The sequence below is a fragment of the Larimichthys crocea genome, chromosome X, assembly GCF_000972845.2.
Source record: "Larimichthys crocea isolate SSNF chromosome X, L_crocea_2.0, whole genome shotgun sequence".
Taxonomy (NCBI): Eukaryota; Metazoa; Chordata; class Actinopteri; family Sciaenidae; genus Larimichthys; species Larimichthys crocea.
In genome coordinates, this window is record NC_040020.1 from 17,954,880 (window position 1) to 17,970,631 (window position 15,752).

General features: G+C 40.6%; 1 protein-coding gene across 1 annotated transcript in view; it reads left to right on the forward strand.

Moving 5' to 3' along the window:
* Positions 1-13,759: 13,759 nt before the first annotated feature.
* The window catches only part of LOC104938572 (xenotropic and polytropic retrovirus receptor 1 homolog), a 35,848-nt gene continuing 33,855 nt past the window's right edge, over positions 13,760-15,752 (forward strand). Inside the window, exon 1 of the mRNA XM_019266751.2 lies at positions 13,760-14,793. Coding sequence (XP_019122296.1) covers positions 14,725-14,793 — 69 coding nt within the window. The 5' untranslated portion in view covers positions 13,760-14,724. The remainder of the gene's footprint in view (positions 14,794-15,752) is intronic.

The window sequence follows — 15,752 nt, forward strand, 5'->3', positions numbered from 1 at the left end:
GTTCCTTTATCAAATACCTACCTTGGTTTTAGTGCTACATTGCAAATGTTAGCATGCTAATACATTAACCAACTTAATGCAGAATTAAGAGCATGGACGCTTTCATTGACAGGTGGGCGCCATGACAGATTGCTTGTTTGAGCACCCAGGCTTAATTTGGCCTCAGGTCCACCGATAATCATGCCTGCTGATTTTTACATGAGCCAGATGGTTGAAGAGGCAGGACTGCCAACATGGCGGTGCCAGCACGACAGATAAAATGGCTTTGTGGAAACCTGTGGGTGACGTCACGCATACACTGTCCATTCCTTATACTGTCAGTGCATTATACCCGCATGTTAGCGTGTGTTAGCTGATGCTAGCATGTTGCTCAAAACGCTGCTATGTTTAAAGGAGCAGTGTCTAGAATTTGGTGATATCTAACAGTGCAGCACTGATTACGGCCACCTCACCTCACCGTCTCCTTCTTGTAGAAACATGGTGGTTTAACATGGCAGACTCCATGGAAGAGGACCCACGGTGTCTGTAGATCTGTGTTTCAGTTCAAAAACATAACAATTGTTATTTTCAGGTGATTAAACACTAATGAGAGCATAATTATGAATATTATATTCTGTAAATAGAGCCCTTTAAATCTGACACACTGGACCTTTAAATACTAAAAAAAAAACCTAAAGAGTCATAACATTTCATTTGGTCAGTGTATTCTTTTATATAGTGGAACAAAAGTGACAAGGGACATTTACAGGTCTTCTCTAAAACAGAAATCCACCTTCATGCTTTTCTCCACCTCATTAATTTATTTTTAGCACCTGAGAATTGACTTCTCATCCCGGTGTCACCTTTTCGAGAACCTGTGACATTCTTTTTGTTTGGAGCGGAGTTACACAGCAGGTTCAGTCTGTAAAACAACACGAGTAAGATAACAAGTAAGATGAGGTGACAAAGAACTTGCAAATACCCTCTCTTTCACACAAAATAAAACACAAGTTGTCAGTGTGATGGAAGTGATTTCATGGCCATTTCCACTGACACTGAATGTTTCTGTCAAATTGGAGCAAAATGTGATTAAAAATAAAATAAAATAGGTGTCTGATTCTTGGAAAGATGAAGCTGTTATATAACATTTCTTTTATCTTGATCATGTGGTACTAACCTAAACTCTAAACTGTCTAACCTTTGGACACTCCCACACACAGGTCTTTGTGTGTCTGCAGTCCTATTCCTGTTCTTAGCTTCATCTGCTCCAGTTAGCCAATTAGACATCAGATTAACAGAAGGAGGAGAGTGAGCGAAGCGATTACAGAGGACACCTGCATCGTGACATGAACTGAGACAAAACAGATGACAGCTTATACGCTGAGACACAAACTGCTTTATAGAGAAAGAATTGATTTATGAACAAGGTAATATTTAATGTCTCAAAGGTTATTCTCTCACCTGGGTGATATTTATCATTTAGAGGTGTGATGTAACTCTACTGACGCTCACACTTCTGTTCAACTTTACATTATTAGAGAAGTGTTATGATGTTATGAAGGTTTTGCCAATAAGAGGCTGCCCCCTAATGTTCACACACATAACAACATGTGCTGGAGCTGATCTTTGCAAATGATGTGTGAAGTCCAGCAATATTCTTGTTTTATTGTTTATATTAATAATATTTCCAGGATTGATTGTCATCTAAATCTCTAAAATTCAAGTCAGGATTTGGATTAGAGGGATGCGATCAAAGCTGGATTACAGAGCAGGCAAATGTCCTGGGACCCCTGCGTTTCCAGGAGCTCATATTGTGTGGTGTGTATTTGCAAATTTGCCTTGTAGAGCAGCTGTATATCAAAGTAATTACATTTTACCAAATAATGACAAACAAAAGTCAAACATGGGCCCCCAGCTCTGGCTTGTCCCAAGGTCCACTTCAAGTGGACATGTTTAGAACCTTTGAGACATAAAAACTTTATCACTATCATAAAAATGACAGAATTTCTGACAAGAGCTTTAGAAATGACAAGTTAAACAGATGAATTGTTATTGTTCCATATTCACATAATCCTTCCATACTTGAAGAACTGGCAACAAAACCATTTCCCTGCCCTATAAGTGCATCTTAATTCAGCAGTATAGACGGCTGTTATGTTTGCCCTTCATAAGCAGAAACAATAACGCTGACAACCAACAAAGACAGAACTCATGGAAGACAGGAGGCAGTCAAAAAAAGAGATTTATTTACCAAAACGATAAACAGCGAATGTATATTTGAAAAATGTGGGGGGAGAGAAAACTGTGGGGGTTGTGCCAAACAAACTAACCAAAACACAACCTAGCTCAACCTTTGTCTGTGAGAAAAGAAAAAGCAAACAAATCCCCAGCTCTTCTGGAGCCCACAGGTGGCAGCCAATCCTCCCCTTTTCACCTGGAGGACAAAGGGAGGAAGGAGAGAAAGACACACACACACACACACACACAAAGCTATACATGTAACAACAGTTTACCCACAAGATCATCTGTTATCTAAGTGTTTGTTGAGCCTCTCCGTCACCTTTTCTGCTGCCTGAATCAATCTGATTAAGCAATATTTGTTGATGCTTTTCAGCCTCATTTTGCTGAGCTTGTTGAAGTAAAAACATCAGTTCAACAATGTAAAAATACTTCATTACAAGAAGTAAAAGTCCTGCATTCAAAATCCTGATTATGATTAAGTCCAGAAAGTACTGTTCTGCACACAAATGGTCCACGTTACTTATGTATTATCTTATATCACATAAACAGATTGTTAATACTGAGGTGCACTGTAATTTTACTGTTATTCGTGATCGTTCAGTCCATTTATAATGTATGGATATATGATTAGTTTTTCATACTTTTCTTTGATTTTGTGAAATATTGGAAAATTTTACATCTTTTGGTGGCAAATATCAATTTAAAAAAAACACATGAGAAGAAATGTGAAAAGGGCCCAAAGACAAAGAGGCTTTTTTAGGAATGGTTGTAAGCTGAAAATGTTAAGTAAGGTAAGTTCTAATCATGTCTTTTATTTTGTAGGATTCTCATATTTTTAAATGTAATGAAGTAAACATGTAGTGCACAGCTGAGTTAAGTAAATGTGTTCAGTGAGTTCAAAGAGTCTGCTGTTAGGTCCGAGTCCTAAATCTCAGTCAGATCAACAGAATAACTGAATGGACGTCAGTGGGGTATCTGGTTAAACTGACATTCACGTTAATGATTGACTACCTCGAGGTGGAGCAGAGAGGATGAAAGGAGATGAGGAGAGGAAGAGGGTGATTACACCAGAAAGATGAAGGACTTGGAGAAGGAAGGAGAGCTGCATGTGGTCAAAATTGCTGCTCTGTGCCTCCATGTGATGAATGTGTTTGGTGATGTAACACATCAGAGAGTGGTGGTACATTCAAGTGTCATTGAACTTTTCCAATCTGCTCCTCTCTGGACATGCTGCCAGAACACTACTTCTCATTGAGTCCGTTTAGGAAGCATGACGTGAAAAAAGAAAAAAACAGAGAGTTAAATCTACCTGATCCTGTCTGCTGATGAAACCAAAGGAAGCACATCATGTTTAAATGATGGGTTCATGGTCGTGACACAGCCCTCAGTCAAAGAATCTACTCCATAATTTCAGTGCTGGAGTGACTCCCAGTCCTGCAGCAGTTCACTCATATCATGAAGTGTCACAGCTCTCAAAAGCTGCTTTGACACCCTACGGTCTGAATAGATCAGTTCCCAAAGCAATTTCTGCTCAGAATGTCCTCATACAGGAAATCAGTTTCATTCAGAAGATCTGGCAGAAGTCCTTCAAGTGTGGAAGGACAGCGGCACAGTCAGCGCACAGAGAAAGAAGTGCGACAAATCATTCGTCAAGCGCTGTTACTTGGATGGTGCTGTCATGTCACAGGCGGTCAGATGAGAACACATATCCAACAGAAGACTGGGCTCAAGACTTGTATGTGGGCGAGCTGAACACAAGACGTGATTTGATTTTGGTCTTCTTTTTACTTCTTTCAGAAGTTTGACTTCACTTTGTCTGCCTGTGTCTGTAGACGTCATCAAAAGTTAGCATTAGATAATGCCTTTTTTACATATTTAAGCATAGAAGAGTTTACCTGTTGACCCTGTTCATCAAATGTCTGAATTTTCCAATCCATACCTTTAAAGGTTTGTTTCTCCAAATGATTTTTTCTCAGACTCTGAGACACAAATCTCCACTTCAGCAGCACTTACACCCACCAACCAGTTTGCTTGCTGTCTATACTCTGAAGATTTCTTCATGTTTTTCAGTGCATGATTTATACAACATCTGATTCATAAAGACATGGACATTCGTATAGCTGTTGACAGTATTTTCTGATTAATGGAGTGATGAATGAGATATCCAAAATCCCCTCTGTGAAAAACCTGTCGATATGTCAACAACATGAGACAGTGTGTGCTGCAATGTGTGTGTGTGTGTGTGTGTGTGTGTGTGTGTGTGTTGGAACTGATATGCACTAACAATAATCATGCTTAAACATTGTTTTAATTCATGTTAGAAGAGACAGCCAGGACTTTAACATTACAAGTTTTCTCAAATGTGATGTTCAAATATGCAAATGAGGCATTATCTAATTAAACATGCACTCGTTTTTAAACATTTCCTGAACAGAAATGTGAATATTGGTTAAATTCAGGTTAAATATTCTTGTTTTATGTTGTTGCCACATTACAGTCAAAGGTTTTTTACATAAAAGACCTATTGTCTCCGTGGTCTCATCAAATATATGAATCAGAATCTGAATGATCGATGAACAAAGTCCTCTGTAAAAACCTTCAGAATCCAGACAGAAACCAGACTGGACGGTTTGGTGGGTGTAAGTGCTACTGAAGTAGACATTTGCTGCTCAGAGTCTGAGAAAACGACTTTAAAGATATAGACTGTAAAATTCAGACATTTTGAGACACGACAGATGAACAGGATAAAATTTAAACTCATATATCAATATGAAACTTCAGCAGTTGATTACTTACATTAAGACAAGTATTTTTAGTTATATGGAGGTTTTATGTAAATGAGGTATTATCTGCTGCACAAACAGACAAAGTGAAGTCAAATAAACACAGAAATGTCAAAAATCCATCAGAACCAGCATCTTTTTCAGCAATCTGAGCTACAGTGGCTCGTCTGTTGGATCAGACCACATGGGCCAGCCTTTGCTCCCCATGTCCATGACTGTCTTGCCTTGGCTGTCTATGACATCCATGACCACAGCTTTTCCTTCCTTGGACCACTTGATACAGACCACTGCAGACCGGAAACACCCCATAAGAGCCCCAGTTTTAGAGTTAGTCTGATCCAGTTGTCCGGCCATCAGAATTTGGTTCTTGTCAGAGTTGCTCAAATTCTGACACTTGTCCATTTTTCTGCTTATAACTTTAACTTTAAGGACAAAACAACGAGATACTCAGTGTCATTCACTTCATCTGTCAGCGACTATAATGTTATGGCTGTTGTATATGTATATATGGCTATATATAACGTGCTGTATATACAGTATATTTTAATTTGTGTTTGATTTTTGCCTAAAAGTTTTAAAATTTAAAAATATTTTAATTAATTTGTGTAATTCCAGAACCTCTGTGTCCTCAGTGGTTCAGCTATGATCCTGATGTAATACACAATAATGTTGTTATTGCAAAGAAACACTTTGACCTTCTGTGTCCTCATCATGTACCTCAGTGTTGACTGTACAGTGAATGACTGAGCGGGGAGATGTTTCTTGTGATATTTTGTACAGTCTGGAATCACTTTTCTGTGTTTGGAGCTGATCTGCTGAATAATGGAGAGCCAGAGCAAAGTGACAGACCCAAATGGCAGCATCAGCTGTGTAGGAGGCCTATCCCGGTCTCAAGGGCAAAGGGGTGGGGGTGGTGGTGGTGGTGTGGGGGGGTGGAGGATGAGAGAGAGAGCATCTGTCTGCATGGTGACGTCACCCCGCCCCAGCCTGCTTGAAGCCTTCTCCTGTGCGTAATCCACCGCCCGCCCGTCCGCACCGTCCGGGAGGATGAATCCAAACACTTTGATTTGGTTTATCAAATCCGTCTCGAATATTAAACCAATTAACCAAGATCATTTCTGAGCATCCAGGGAGTTGGAAGAGGACACTGAAGACAGACTCGTCGAGAAGGAACTCCTTTTTCTTTCTTTTTTTTATTCCAGCAGAGATGTCTTTTTGTCCTGCATGAAAGGATCTGAGAGGAGGAGAGGAGAGGAGGAGAGGGATGGATCCTGGAGGAGATAATGCGACAAGGAGACGAGCAGCTCCGTGTTTCACTGCAGATATCGACGCTCTTCAGATTGAAACAATCCATTCGTGTTTTATTTCAAACGATGTCTTCTGAGAAGAGGCTGCCTTTGTGCGTAAAATAGACGGATGTAAGCTGCATCGAACGACTTATTCCTACTGAGAATGATAGATTCATATATATATTTACATATTGCTCTTTTGCTGTATGTTTTGTGTTCTTATTGTTTGGCAGAATGTGGTTCAGGCTTTGCTGAGAGCATCCAGGCTAATGCTGCATGGCCCGGCCTACATACTGTAAGAATCTGCTCCATTTAATGTCGGGAGGGGGGGTGACAGGAAAAATCAAATCTCTTATATAACATTCCTGAAGGGACATTTTGTGTGTGTGTGTGTGTGTGTGTGTGTGTGCTTCTCAATGTTGAGTTTAATGTGGCGTTATTGTTAGTTTATGATTTTTTATGTGTAATCATCAGTACAATATTTCAGCAGCAGGGACAATGTGTGTGTAGTCAGCGGTGTGTTTACAGTACTGCGGTGCACGCAGGAGGTTTAGATTTAGTCAAAGCTGTCATTATATCATTGAATTCATTTTTTTAAGCTCATGGTAACATTTTATTATCACCATTCCTAATAGATCAAATCCTTTTAGTCGCGTTTTTCATGAAGATGATGACACTTTGTTCTTTGAAAAACGCCCTTTTTCCCTTTTTTTTTTTTTTAAAGATATTGATGCGCAAAATTCATCTTTCTCTCCGCGATGAAGTCATTGAGATGCTCCTGTTTCCATCTGTTTACATTCTGATAAGACTCCCATCAAATCTGGTCTTAGCCTCATTTACAGTAGATCCCTGCAGTCTGGGCTCTACTCTGTAATGGCTGCCTGCTTGATGTGTCCTTGACATGTCATGAAAAACAGAGATGGAATATAATCCGTGAGATTTCTTTTTCATTTTTTTACTTCTGAGTTCTGTCTCTCAGAGCGGGCGGCTGTAAACAGTCGATGCAGCCATAAATTACAGAGCGAAAGGAAGAAGACGAGCAGGTATATGTGTGACCTTTAAATACTGTCAGCGCTGTAGGTGTCTTTTGGAATAACTCTCTTCATTTTCTGTAAAATATCCTGATATAGATGATGCCGAGGCAGCTGTCACAGACATGCACTGCTGCATGAGAAAAACAGACAGTTGATCCTGAACACATATTTGCAATTTGGATTTTCACTTGTGTTATTCGCAGCAATATGCAGGAACAGAGGAGATATACAGCATGTTTAACCTCTGCACCTTCTTCCTCAAGGTTATCATCCCTGCCTCTCTTCCTCTGTGACTCTGGCTTCCTCTCTCAGTGTTCACAGTGGACCTTGATTTCAAATCAGTCAATTAAGGCACGCGGTGAATGCCAAGAGAGGAGCCTCGCTGCTCCAGGATGGCTGGAATTTGGCTGGGAATGTATTAAAATCTGCTGGGTATATACATGTGAGTGTGTGCTGTGTGTGTTTGTGTACTGTAATATGTAAATCACAGCTAACTGTACCACAGTCTTCTGTAAAATGTCCAACATCCTTTCTTTTCTGTGCAAGGTTATTGTTCAGAAAAGCTGCTTCCAGCAGGGATGAGCATCGTCACACGCCTCACTGCTGTATGTGGAGAAGTAATATTCTAATCATGTTTCAATATTTCCCCCACTTGTTTGTCTTTTCTTCTGACCTCATTAAACCTCAGGATGAAATAAAGAACTGAAGTGGTAACTCTTTGCCTCAAAGTGGACTTGATGACAAACATGAGCATAAAGCTCAGTTATTACACATTCATTGTTTTATATGTTGAATGTGCTGTGCATGAGCAAACATACAGTGCTGGAAGATATTTTCAAATCCATTTAAAAAAAAAAAAAAAAATTCCACTGGTCAAGTGAAAGTCCTGCATTCAGTAAAAGTACAAACAACAACATGGACTCAAAGTATTAAAAATAATTATTTATTATGCAGAATAAATACTCTCATTATTGTATTATTGGATCATTATTATTAATGTATTAATATAATATTAATATTTAAGCAGTTAATGTCTTCAAAATCTTCATCTTCAGGTATCCTGTGGCTTAAACTGTGAATACATATTTCTCTTTGAAATGTGCTGAAGTATAATACAGCAAAGGTACCTCAGGATTGTACTCAAGTACACTACTTAGTTACTTTCCACCTCTGCAGCTACTGCACATATTCCTTCTGTTTGCTAAGAAGACACAAAGAAACATGAAATATGACATCAGTGAGAACAAATTGTCGCAAGGAGGATCTGATGCAGTCAGATTCATCACAAAACTCCAACAACAGTAATCCAGATCAACTCATAACGATCCATCAACACCAATCCTAGATACAGAAATAATAAATGAATGAAGTGGTTGGACTACTCAAGAAAAGACATCGATCATTACATCAGTCAAATCAGGAAAAAGTGACATGAACACACAAACATCACATCACAGAGCATTTAAATATATTAACGACATTTGATTTGTTTACTCATGATTGTATTTATATCAAAATAGTTTTGTTTTTTGTTAAGATATTTTTTGGCCTTTTTCAAGCTTTATTGTATAGAGACAGCTGAAGAGTGACAGGAATGTGGGGAGAGAGCGGATTCGAACCCTGAGTCTTTGTACATGGTGGTTGCTCTACCAACTGAGCTAAACAACATTTATATGACATGATCATGGACATAGACAAATAAAGCATTTTGTGAGTGCAAGTGATGACATAATTGTAGTTGACCAAACAGAAGATTCAGCATTTCTTCTTCATTTTCATGTATTTCAAAGTTTGATGCATTTAGCTATTTTTCAATTAATTAAATAATTCATTTACGTATTTAGTCTATCCTTATTGCTATAAATGAGGTGGACAAAATAATTGAAACACCTGTCATTAGAGTTCATCAGTATCACAGACTGCAACCTCTGAAACGGTCCTGGAGTCTCAAACAAAGCTGTCTTGACATTATCCCTTTGCAGAGCACAATGACCTGCTTCCCTCACCTGTCTGTAAAACACTGAAGGTTGTGTGTGCACACACTGCATTAAACACTTCCATCAATGTGTGAGTCATTTACCTGAACCTATGTCATAAGCTACTCAGCACCTAAAGGGATCTATCTTCAGTCCTGACGTAGTTCTCACTGTGAGGCCGGTCTGATGGTTTATATTGTCCATCAAGCCTCTTATAGGAGCCGCTGGGTGCCAGCTTTGGTCAGCAAACCGTTTACTGTAACTCACGATGCTGCTGAACTGTTCCACAGCTGACTCTCATGCTGTTTTCACCACATTTTGCTGTGTGTACACAGTCACTGGTGCCCAAACCGCTTCTGTGTACTCAGTGCATCCTTGCAATGTCCGTCTTCTGCGACAGAATTCTTGAAACTGATTCATTCTTGAGCACTGAGACGGTCCTGAACCTGATCCAGGAGTAGATCTAACTTTGTCATCTGTTAACATCTCTCTGAATCCGTGTGGAGCTGGGTTCTTGCTCAGTCAGTGTGGGTATTCGCCCGGATTCGATTCAGTCAAATTCAAATCGATTTATCAAGCTGTCTTTGTCAAAGTGGAACCACTTTTTTTCTTACTGATTGTGTCGAGCACCAAAACGCAGCCTGAACTCCAGAATATTTGAGGGTTTTGGCTATAAATGTTTGTATAACATTTGATATTATAACCCTTGATCCATCACAGAGGGGATCAGATCTCTCCTGAGAATTGTGTGGACCTGGACAGACCGATATATGTCGGGTTTGACTGACATATTTGGACTCCTGCTAGTTTTGTTTCACCTGGTATGATGGAATAATGTAAGATTAGCATTTTCCATTCACGTGCAGATGAAATGAGGAATCATACTTGTTGTTTCCTTGTAAAGGCGTTAAATATTTTATGCTTTTGCACAGTTAGAGTTATATAGTATTCCATTGTATTGAGTTTATTGTACATACATGTTTCTGCAGGTTTTAAAGATTTGTGAATAAATTCTTACTGTAATTCTAAAATGTGTGCAGCTGTTTTTTGCATGAAGTGTTCTATGAATATGAAGTTTCCTGCATGTACGGATTTGAGTTAATTGTTCTGGAATGCTCATTAGGAGACCACAAGTAAACAAGCAAAGAACAATAGATAAGCTAAAGGATGACATCATGTTGAGTGAACATGATGAATAAATAATCACAACTGTGGTGTCTGAGTGCATCGTATGTGTTTGGGTCTTAATTGGCACTTAGTTGCATTATGGAGACACTGTGTGCTGCTATTAAAATGCTCTCTGAGGCAGCACATGGTTTGAACGGTGTGATGTCACATGACCTACATTTTGGGCTTCAACTGGTTGTTTTACATGAAGGATTCCTGCAAGCTGTGTCAGCTCATTGAGTTTGAAACACTGGAGTCATCAGGAGGAACTGTCACATGCAGCAGAAATGCTAATGGAGCAACATGGCCGCCTCTGACATTAACTGTGTATTCACCAACAGCTTGTTTTCATCCAAACAACGTTCTAAAAAGGCGAGCCGGCCTAATCTGACCCGGCTGGCTGTTAATCCTCAGTAATGATTAGACCTGCTGGCTGTCAGACAGGAAGTCACGTCAGCCACGCTCACTGTTTTAATGGAGGTTCAGGTTCTGTTCCAAAATCCTGTTTCGAGGTGACTTTAATGCACATTAACACTATAATGCACTTACACTCACAAACACTCTCTCTCTCTCTCTCTCTCTCTCTCTCTCTCTCACACACACACACACACACGCTCACACACACACACACACACACGCACGCACACACACACACACACACACACACAGATTATGTTATCTGATGTTGTTTTTCTCTCTGTTAATCCAGTTACATGCTGAAACGTATTTTAAAATGCACGTTTGTCGTTTGAATTCTCCAGCATCAGGCAGAATATATTTTATTTACATGTTATATAACGAAATAGTGAGACAACTGGACTATTTTTAAAGTGTGAAATGTGATTGCAGTTCTCTCCTCAGGGATCCTGTCAGAGGTGGCAGTCTGTTTACAGTCTACACTCGCTTACAAACACAACAGAGACACATTAACACCACGCTTTGTATCGGACATGAAAGATTTTGTTTTTGATATAAAGTTAGTCAAAAAGAACACCAGGAGTTATTTTCTGATGGGTATGATTAAAGAAGTTAATGAAGACATTAAAATTCAATTAACAATACTCAATTTAGAGCTGCAGTGAACAAATGTATCCATAGCTACCTATGGCTAAATTATTAAAAGTTACAATAAAAGCATCAATTGTTTGATAAGATGACTTTGCTTTTGATAATACATCTGGGCATCAGTTTCTGTTATATGCTAATTACGTAAATAATTAAAGTTTTGAAAAGAATGCAAATGAGCTCCAGACATCACTCAGAGAAAAATGGCACTTGGCTGTGGTTTCCAGGGCACAGTGTTTGTCCTCAGGGATGCAGGTAGCAGAAGAATCCCAGAGTATGAGCCCGAGAAGCAACACCTGAGCAGGCCGAGGAGACGCCCGGAGAGTATACTGCACCATCACGCTCACTTCTACGACTAACCTTCATGCTGAAGTCTGCAGCTACCTGGGTCTCTGTTCATCTCTCCAGCTGTCACTATTCAATAAAAACAGAAAATGCCAAAAAGAAAACGAAGAAAAAATCTTAAAGATGAAAAATAAAATGTTATCTCACAAACTTCCTCCAGTTATTGTTTCACTGTTTTGGTTTGTGTACAGTTTATCATTTCGTTATGTACACCACATATAGACATGTTCCAAATGTGCCTGAAATATCAAATATAATTTTAATATAACTACATATTGAGAGAAGAGTGAATGAATATGATGACAAAACGGTGTGCCATGAGGAAACAGACTGTATGTGATATGTGGGTGCTTGTTAGCTGACCTGTAGGAGGCACGCCCGCTCACACAGTGACTGACCTCAGAGGCGGGAAACACACGGCTATTCATCATTGTCCTCTGTACAGTCTGCACATAAAAATAACATGAAAACAAACCGACCAGACAGTTTGTGTGTGGACCACATCAAGAAATGATTCACATTATCTTAAATATGTTACAATAACAGCTCATACCAACTCTGTTCTGTATCATTTCTGCAACCCTGTGGGGAAAATCACTCATTCCCACGTGCTTTTATGGATGGAAGAGGCTTAAGATCAGGGAGACGGGGATAAAAATAACCTAAAAATATGATTTTGTTGTAAAAAGTCTATTTGAACATGCATAGAGAAGCAATCGAGAGATTTTGTTCATCAAAAATAATCTGCTTACTGTACATCATCCACCACTGACACTTTGAGTACTACTGCTGATACTGTTACTGCTGCCACAAACCTCCATACAACTGCTACTATTATGTCTACTACTGCTTCTGCTGGTATGAGTATTACTACAGTACCACTATATTTACAACAGTAGCCATGTTAATTTGATCGCTTATATTTTATAAACATTTAATATGAACGAAATATAACAGCACAGAGCGGCTAAAAGACAAGAGGATGATTGAATCAATGATCAACTCCTCCAAAGCGAGACCTGTTGGTGCAATGTGCTGTTCAAACACTAGAGGGCGATGTTAATCTGACGCTTAACAAACATCCTGAAGATCATTTTAGAATAAATCATATTTCCTGATAAGACTAAAGTGGTCAAACAAGATAGAACGAACTCCTTTTAAGGAAGTCCATCCTGATGATTGGACTGTTGTGAAAAGACATCAATGATCTATATCATGAAGACTTTCCTGACAACACTGGCTGTGTTTGTCCCTGTTTATTGTGACTAATGACAAAATGTGTTGACAGCACAGAAGACAACCAGTGACTACGTCCAATATATGTTTGACTTTACATGATGTGAATCTATTCTGAGAAGAACTTACAGGGATGGTAATATGATGTGGATAAATATAGAATTGCTCATAGGTCACACATCAAGTTATTAATATGAAGATCTGCACATCTGGCTGCAGATGTGAGATGTCAGTGACTGCAAAGTGACATCTTTGAAGTTAATGTTCATTTCTTCACATTTCATGATTTCAGTTACATGTATAATTTCATTGTTTCTCTCTGTCACCATAAAAAAACATGAATCATAAAACACCAGAAGCAGAATTCTGCTACATGTTTCCGTGTGTGTGTGTGTGTGTGTGTGTGTGTGTGTGTGTGTGTCTATTCTTGGATCTTGTGAGTGTATTCTTAGACAGTCAGAGACAAACACGGTGAGCAGCTCTATGATGGAAACTTTCCACCTGAATTTCCTCAAAGATGAAACACACGATCAACATCTACGTCATCTTCTCCTAAAGGTAGCCGGCGACGTCACATGTGTCGCATTCATGTGTCATCGGAATCTATAGTATAGAGAAGGTTTATTGACTGAAATAAGAGAGATGTGATTAAAAGAACCCTCAGAGAGATGGGAGCGAGCTGTACTGGTATTTTATAAATACAGAGGTGACGTTTAAGTGGTGCTCTTGTAGAACAGTGATTCTAGTGGAAGATTTTTACTGTGAAGCAGCTGCGGGACGTTTTTTGACTGGTGATGAGTTCAAAAATATCCAGAATAAAATGAGCTTTGTCAAAGCGCAGACAAAATCCACAAAAAAACCCAGAGTGAATCAGGACAAACAGCCACCTGCGGATGAGCAACAAGAACAGTAACGTGTGACTACAACGACACTTGACATGGCAGGAGCTCTTGCGCTCAACATAAGCTGTGACTGTGTCACTGTTTCTCCCTGCTCCCCTCCTCTGTGACAGCCGGCTCACTGCCGCACTGTTTAACTAAAAAAAACAGCAGTTTAGCCGTCCTTGGTTGGATGACACACCTCGTCCCACCCACCGACAAACACGTTCATGTGCGCTCAACGGAGGCTCGTTTAAATATTTCCAACTGCACCTGAAGGCAGCGGGAGACAGGAGGTGGAGAGAGGTAGAGAACGACAGAGAGAGAGAGAGGAGGGGGGAGATAGCAGGACCCAGCTAGCGCTTCAACTGAGAGCCTGTTTACCGCAAACTGAGCGACATTTAGCGGCACTGGCGCTACGGTTCAAACCAAACCGAAGCGTTGAGCTTGAGCTCAGACATGACTCCGCCAGCATTCCGTCGAGTGTGTGTGAAAACGACACGGATGTGCCGGCAGCTAGCTTAGGTTAAGACAAAAAGGGCATCTCTCTCTCTCAGTGTGTGTGTGTGTGTGTGTGTTTGCCCGCTCGTAATCTTCGGATGAGTTTCTGTGGAAACGTCTGTGAACCAGCACGGCTGAACCGTCCGCTGTCCAACCGACCCACCGGGTCCTGGTTCCAGTAAAAAACCGAACAGAAGCAGGGGAGGGAGCAGAGCCGCCGGAGAGTCGACATGAAATTCACAGAGCATCTCTCGGCTCACATCACGCCGGAGTGGAGGAAGCAGTACATCCAGTATGAGGTGAGTTAGCTTCGCGTTAAAACCTCCGCTAGCGTCGAGCTAGCTGACAGCTAACAGGGGGCAGCCGATGGCGGTGGATGTTTTCAGCTTCACACAGCTCCAGTAACGTTCACACAGAACTGCGGGGTGACTTTCAGTGGTATACCGCTGTTCTAAAACAGGAAGAGGTGACAGCTTTGTGTGTTACGCCCGCATATGAAGCAGCAGCAGCAGCAGCAGCTTACGGGACCGACCGAGCTAGCGGACCGGACAGGCTAACGCCAGGCTCTGCAGGTGAACATCCAGCTGTGAGCCGCTGTGTGCGGCCAGCCCGTCCTCCTCCACGAGCTGCTTCCAACCAAACACAAAGGCACGGAGCTGACTCATCGTTTATTGAGCTGGTTAATCTTTGCGCCTGTTACCCCACTGTCAGTCAGTCTGTCTGTCCACCCCAAATGCTGAGCCAGCTGGTGTTTTAACATCAGGGAGGGAGGTCAGAGAGGTGCTGATAGCTCAGTTGTTCAACCTTTGGTCCATTAATGCTAATCAAAGCTGCAGTCCAGCTCTTATCTTTACGGTGCCTTCATTAGTGCACAGGGCTGATGGTGTAAACACACTCTTAAACATCTGTGTCTGTGCATTGTGCATCGTTATTCCAAGGTTGTGTGTTGCAGCACAGTGGTACTCATCCCGAGACAATGGCACATCTTATATAAGTCCTATTAAAGCTACATCTAGCCATTCGGAGATGTAAGTACAGCTGCTGGACAAATTTGATTACAAGTAATAAATGTGCAGCCGGGTCGCAGTCATCTGGGTAATGTTAAAGATACACTCCATTACACAGTGAGCTGGCACAGAGGGCCCGTGTTGCTCATTAGGTCAAAGTGTCACACTAATGAGGATGGCCGGTAACTGTACGTCAGTATGAACATAGGGTCAGACTTTGGCTGAAGTCTGTCCACGCATGCAGTCATGTC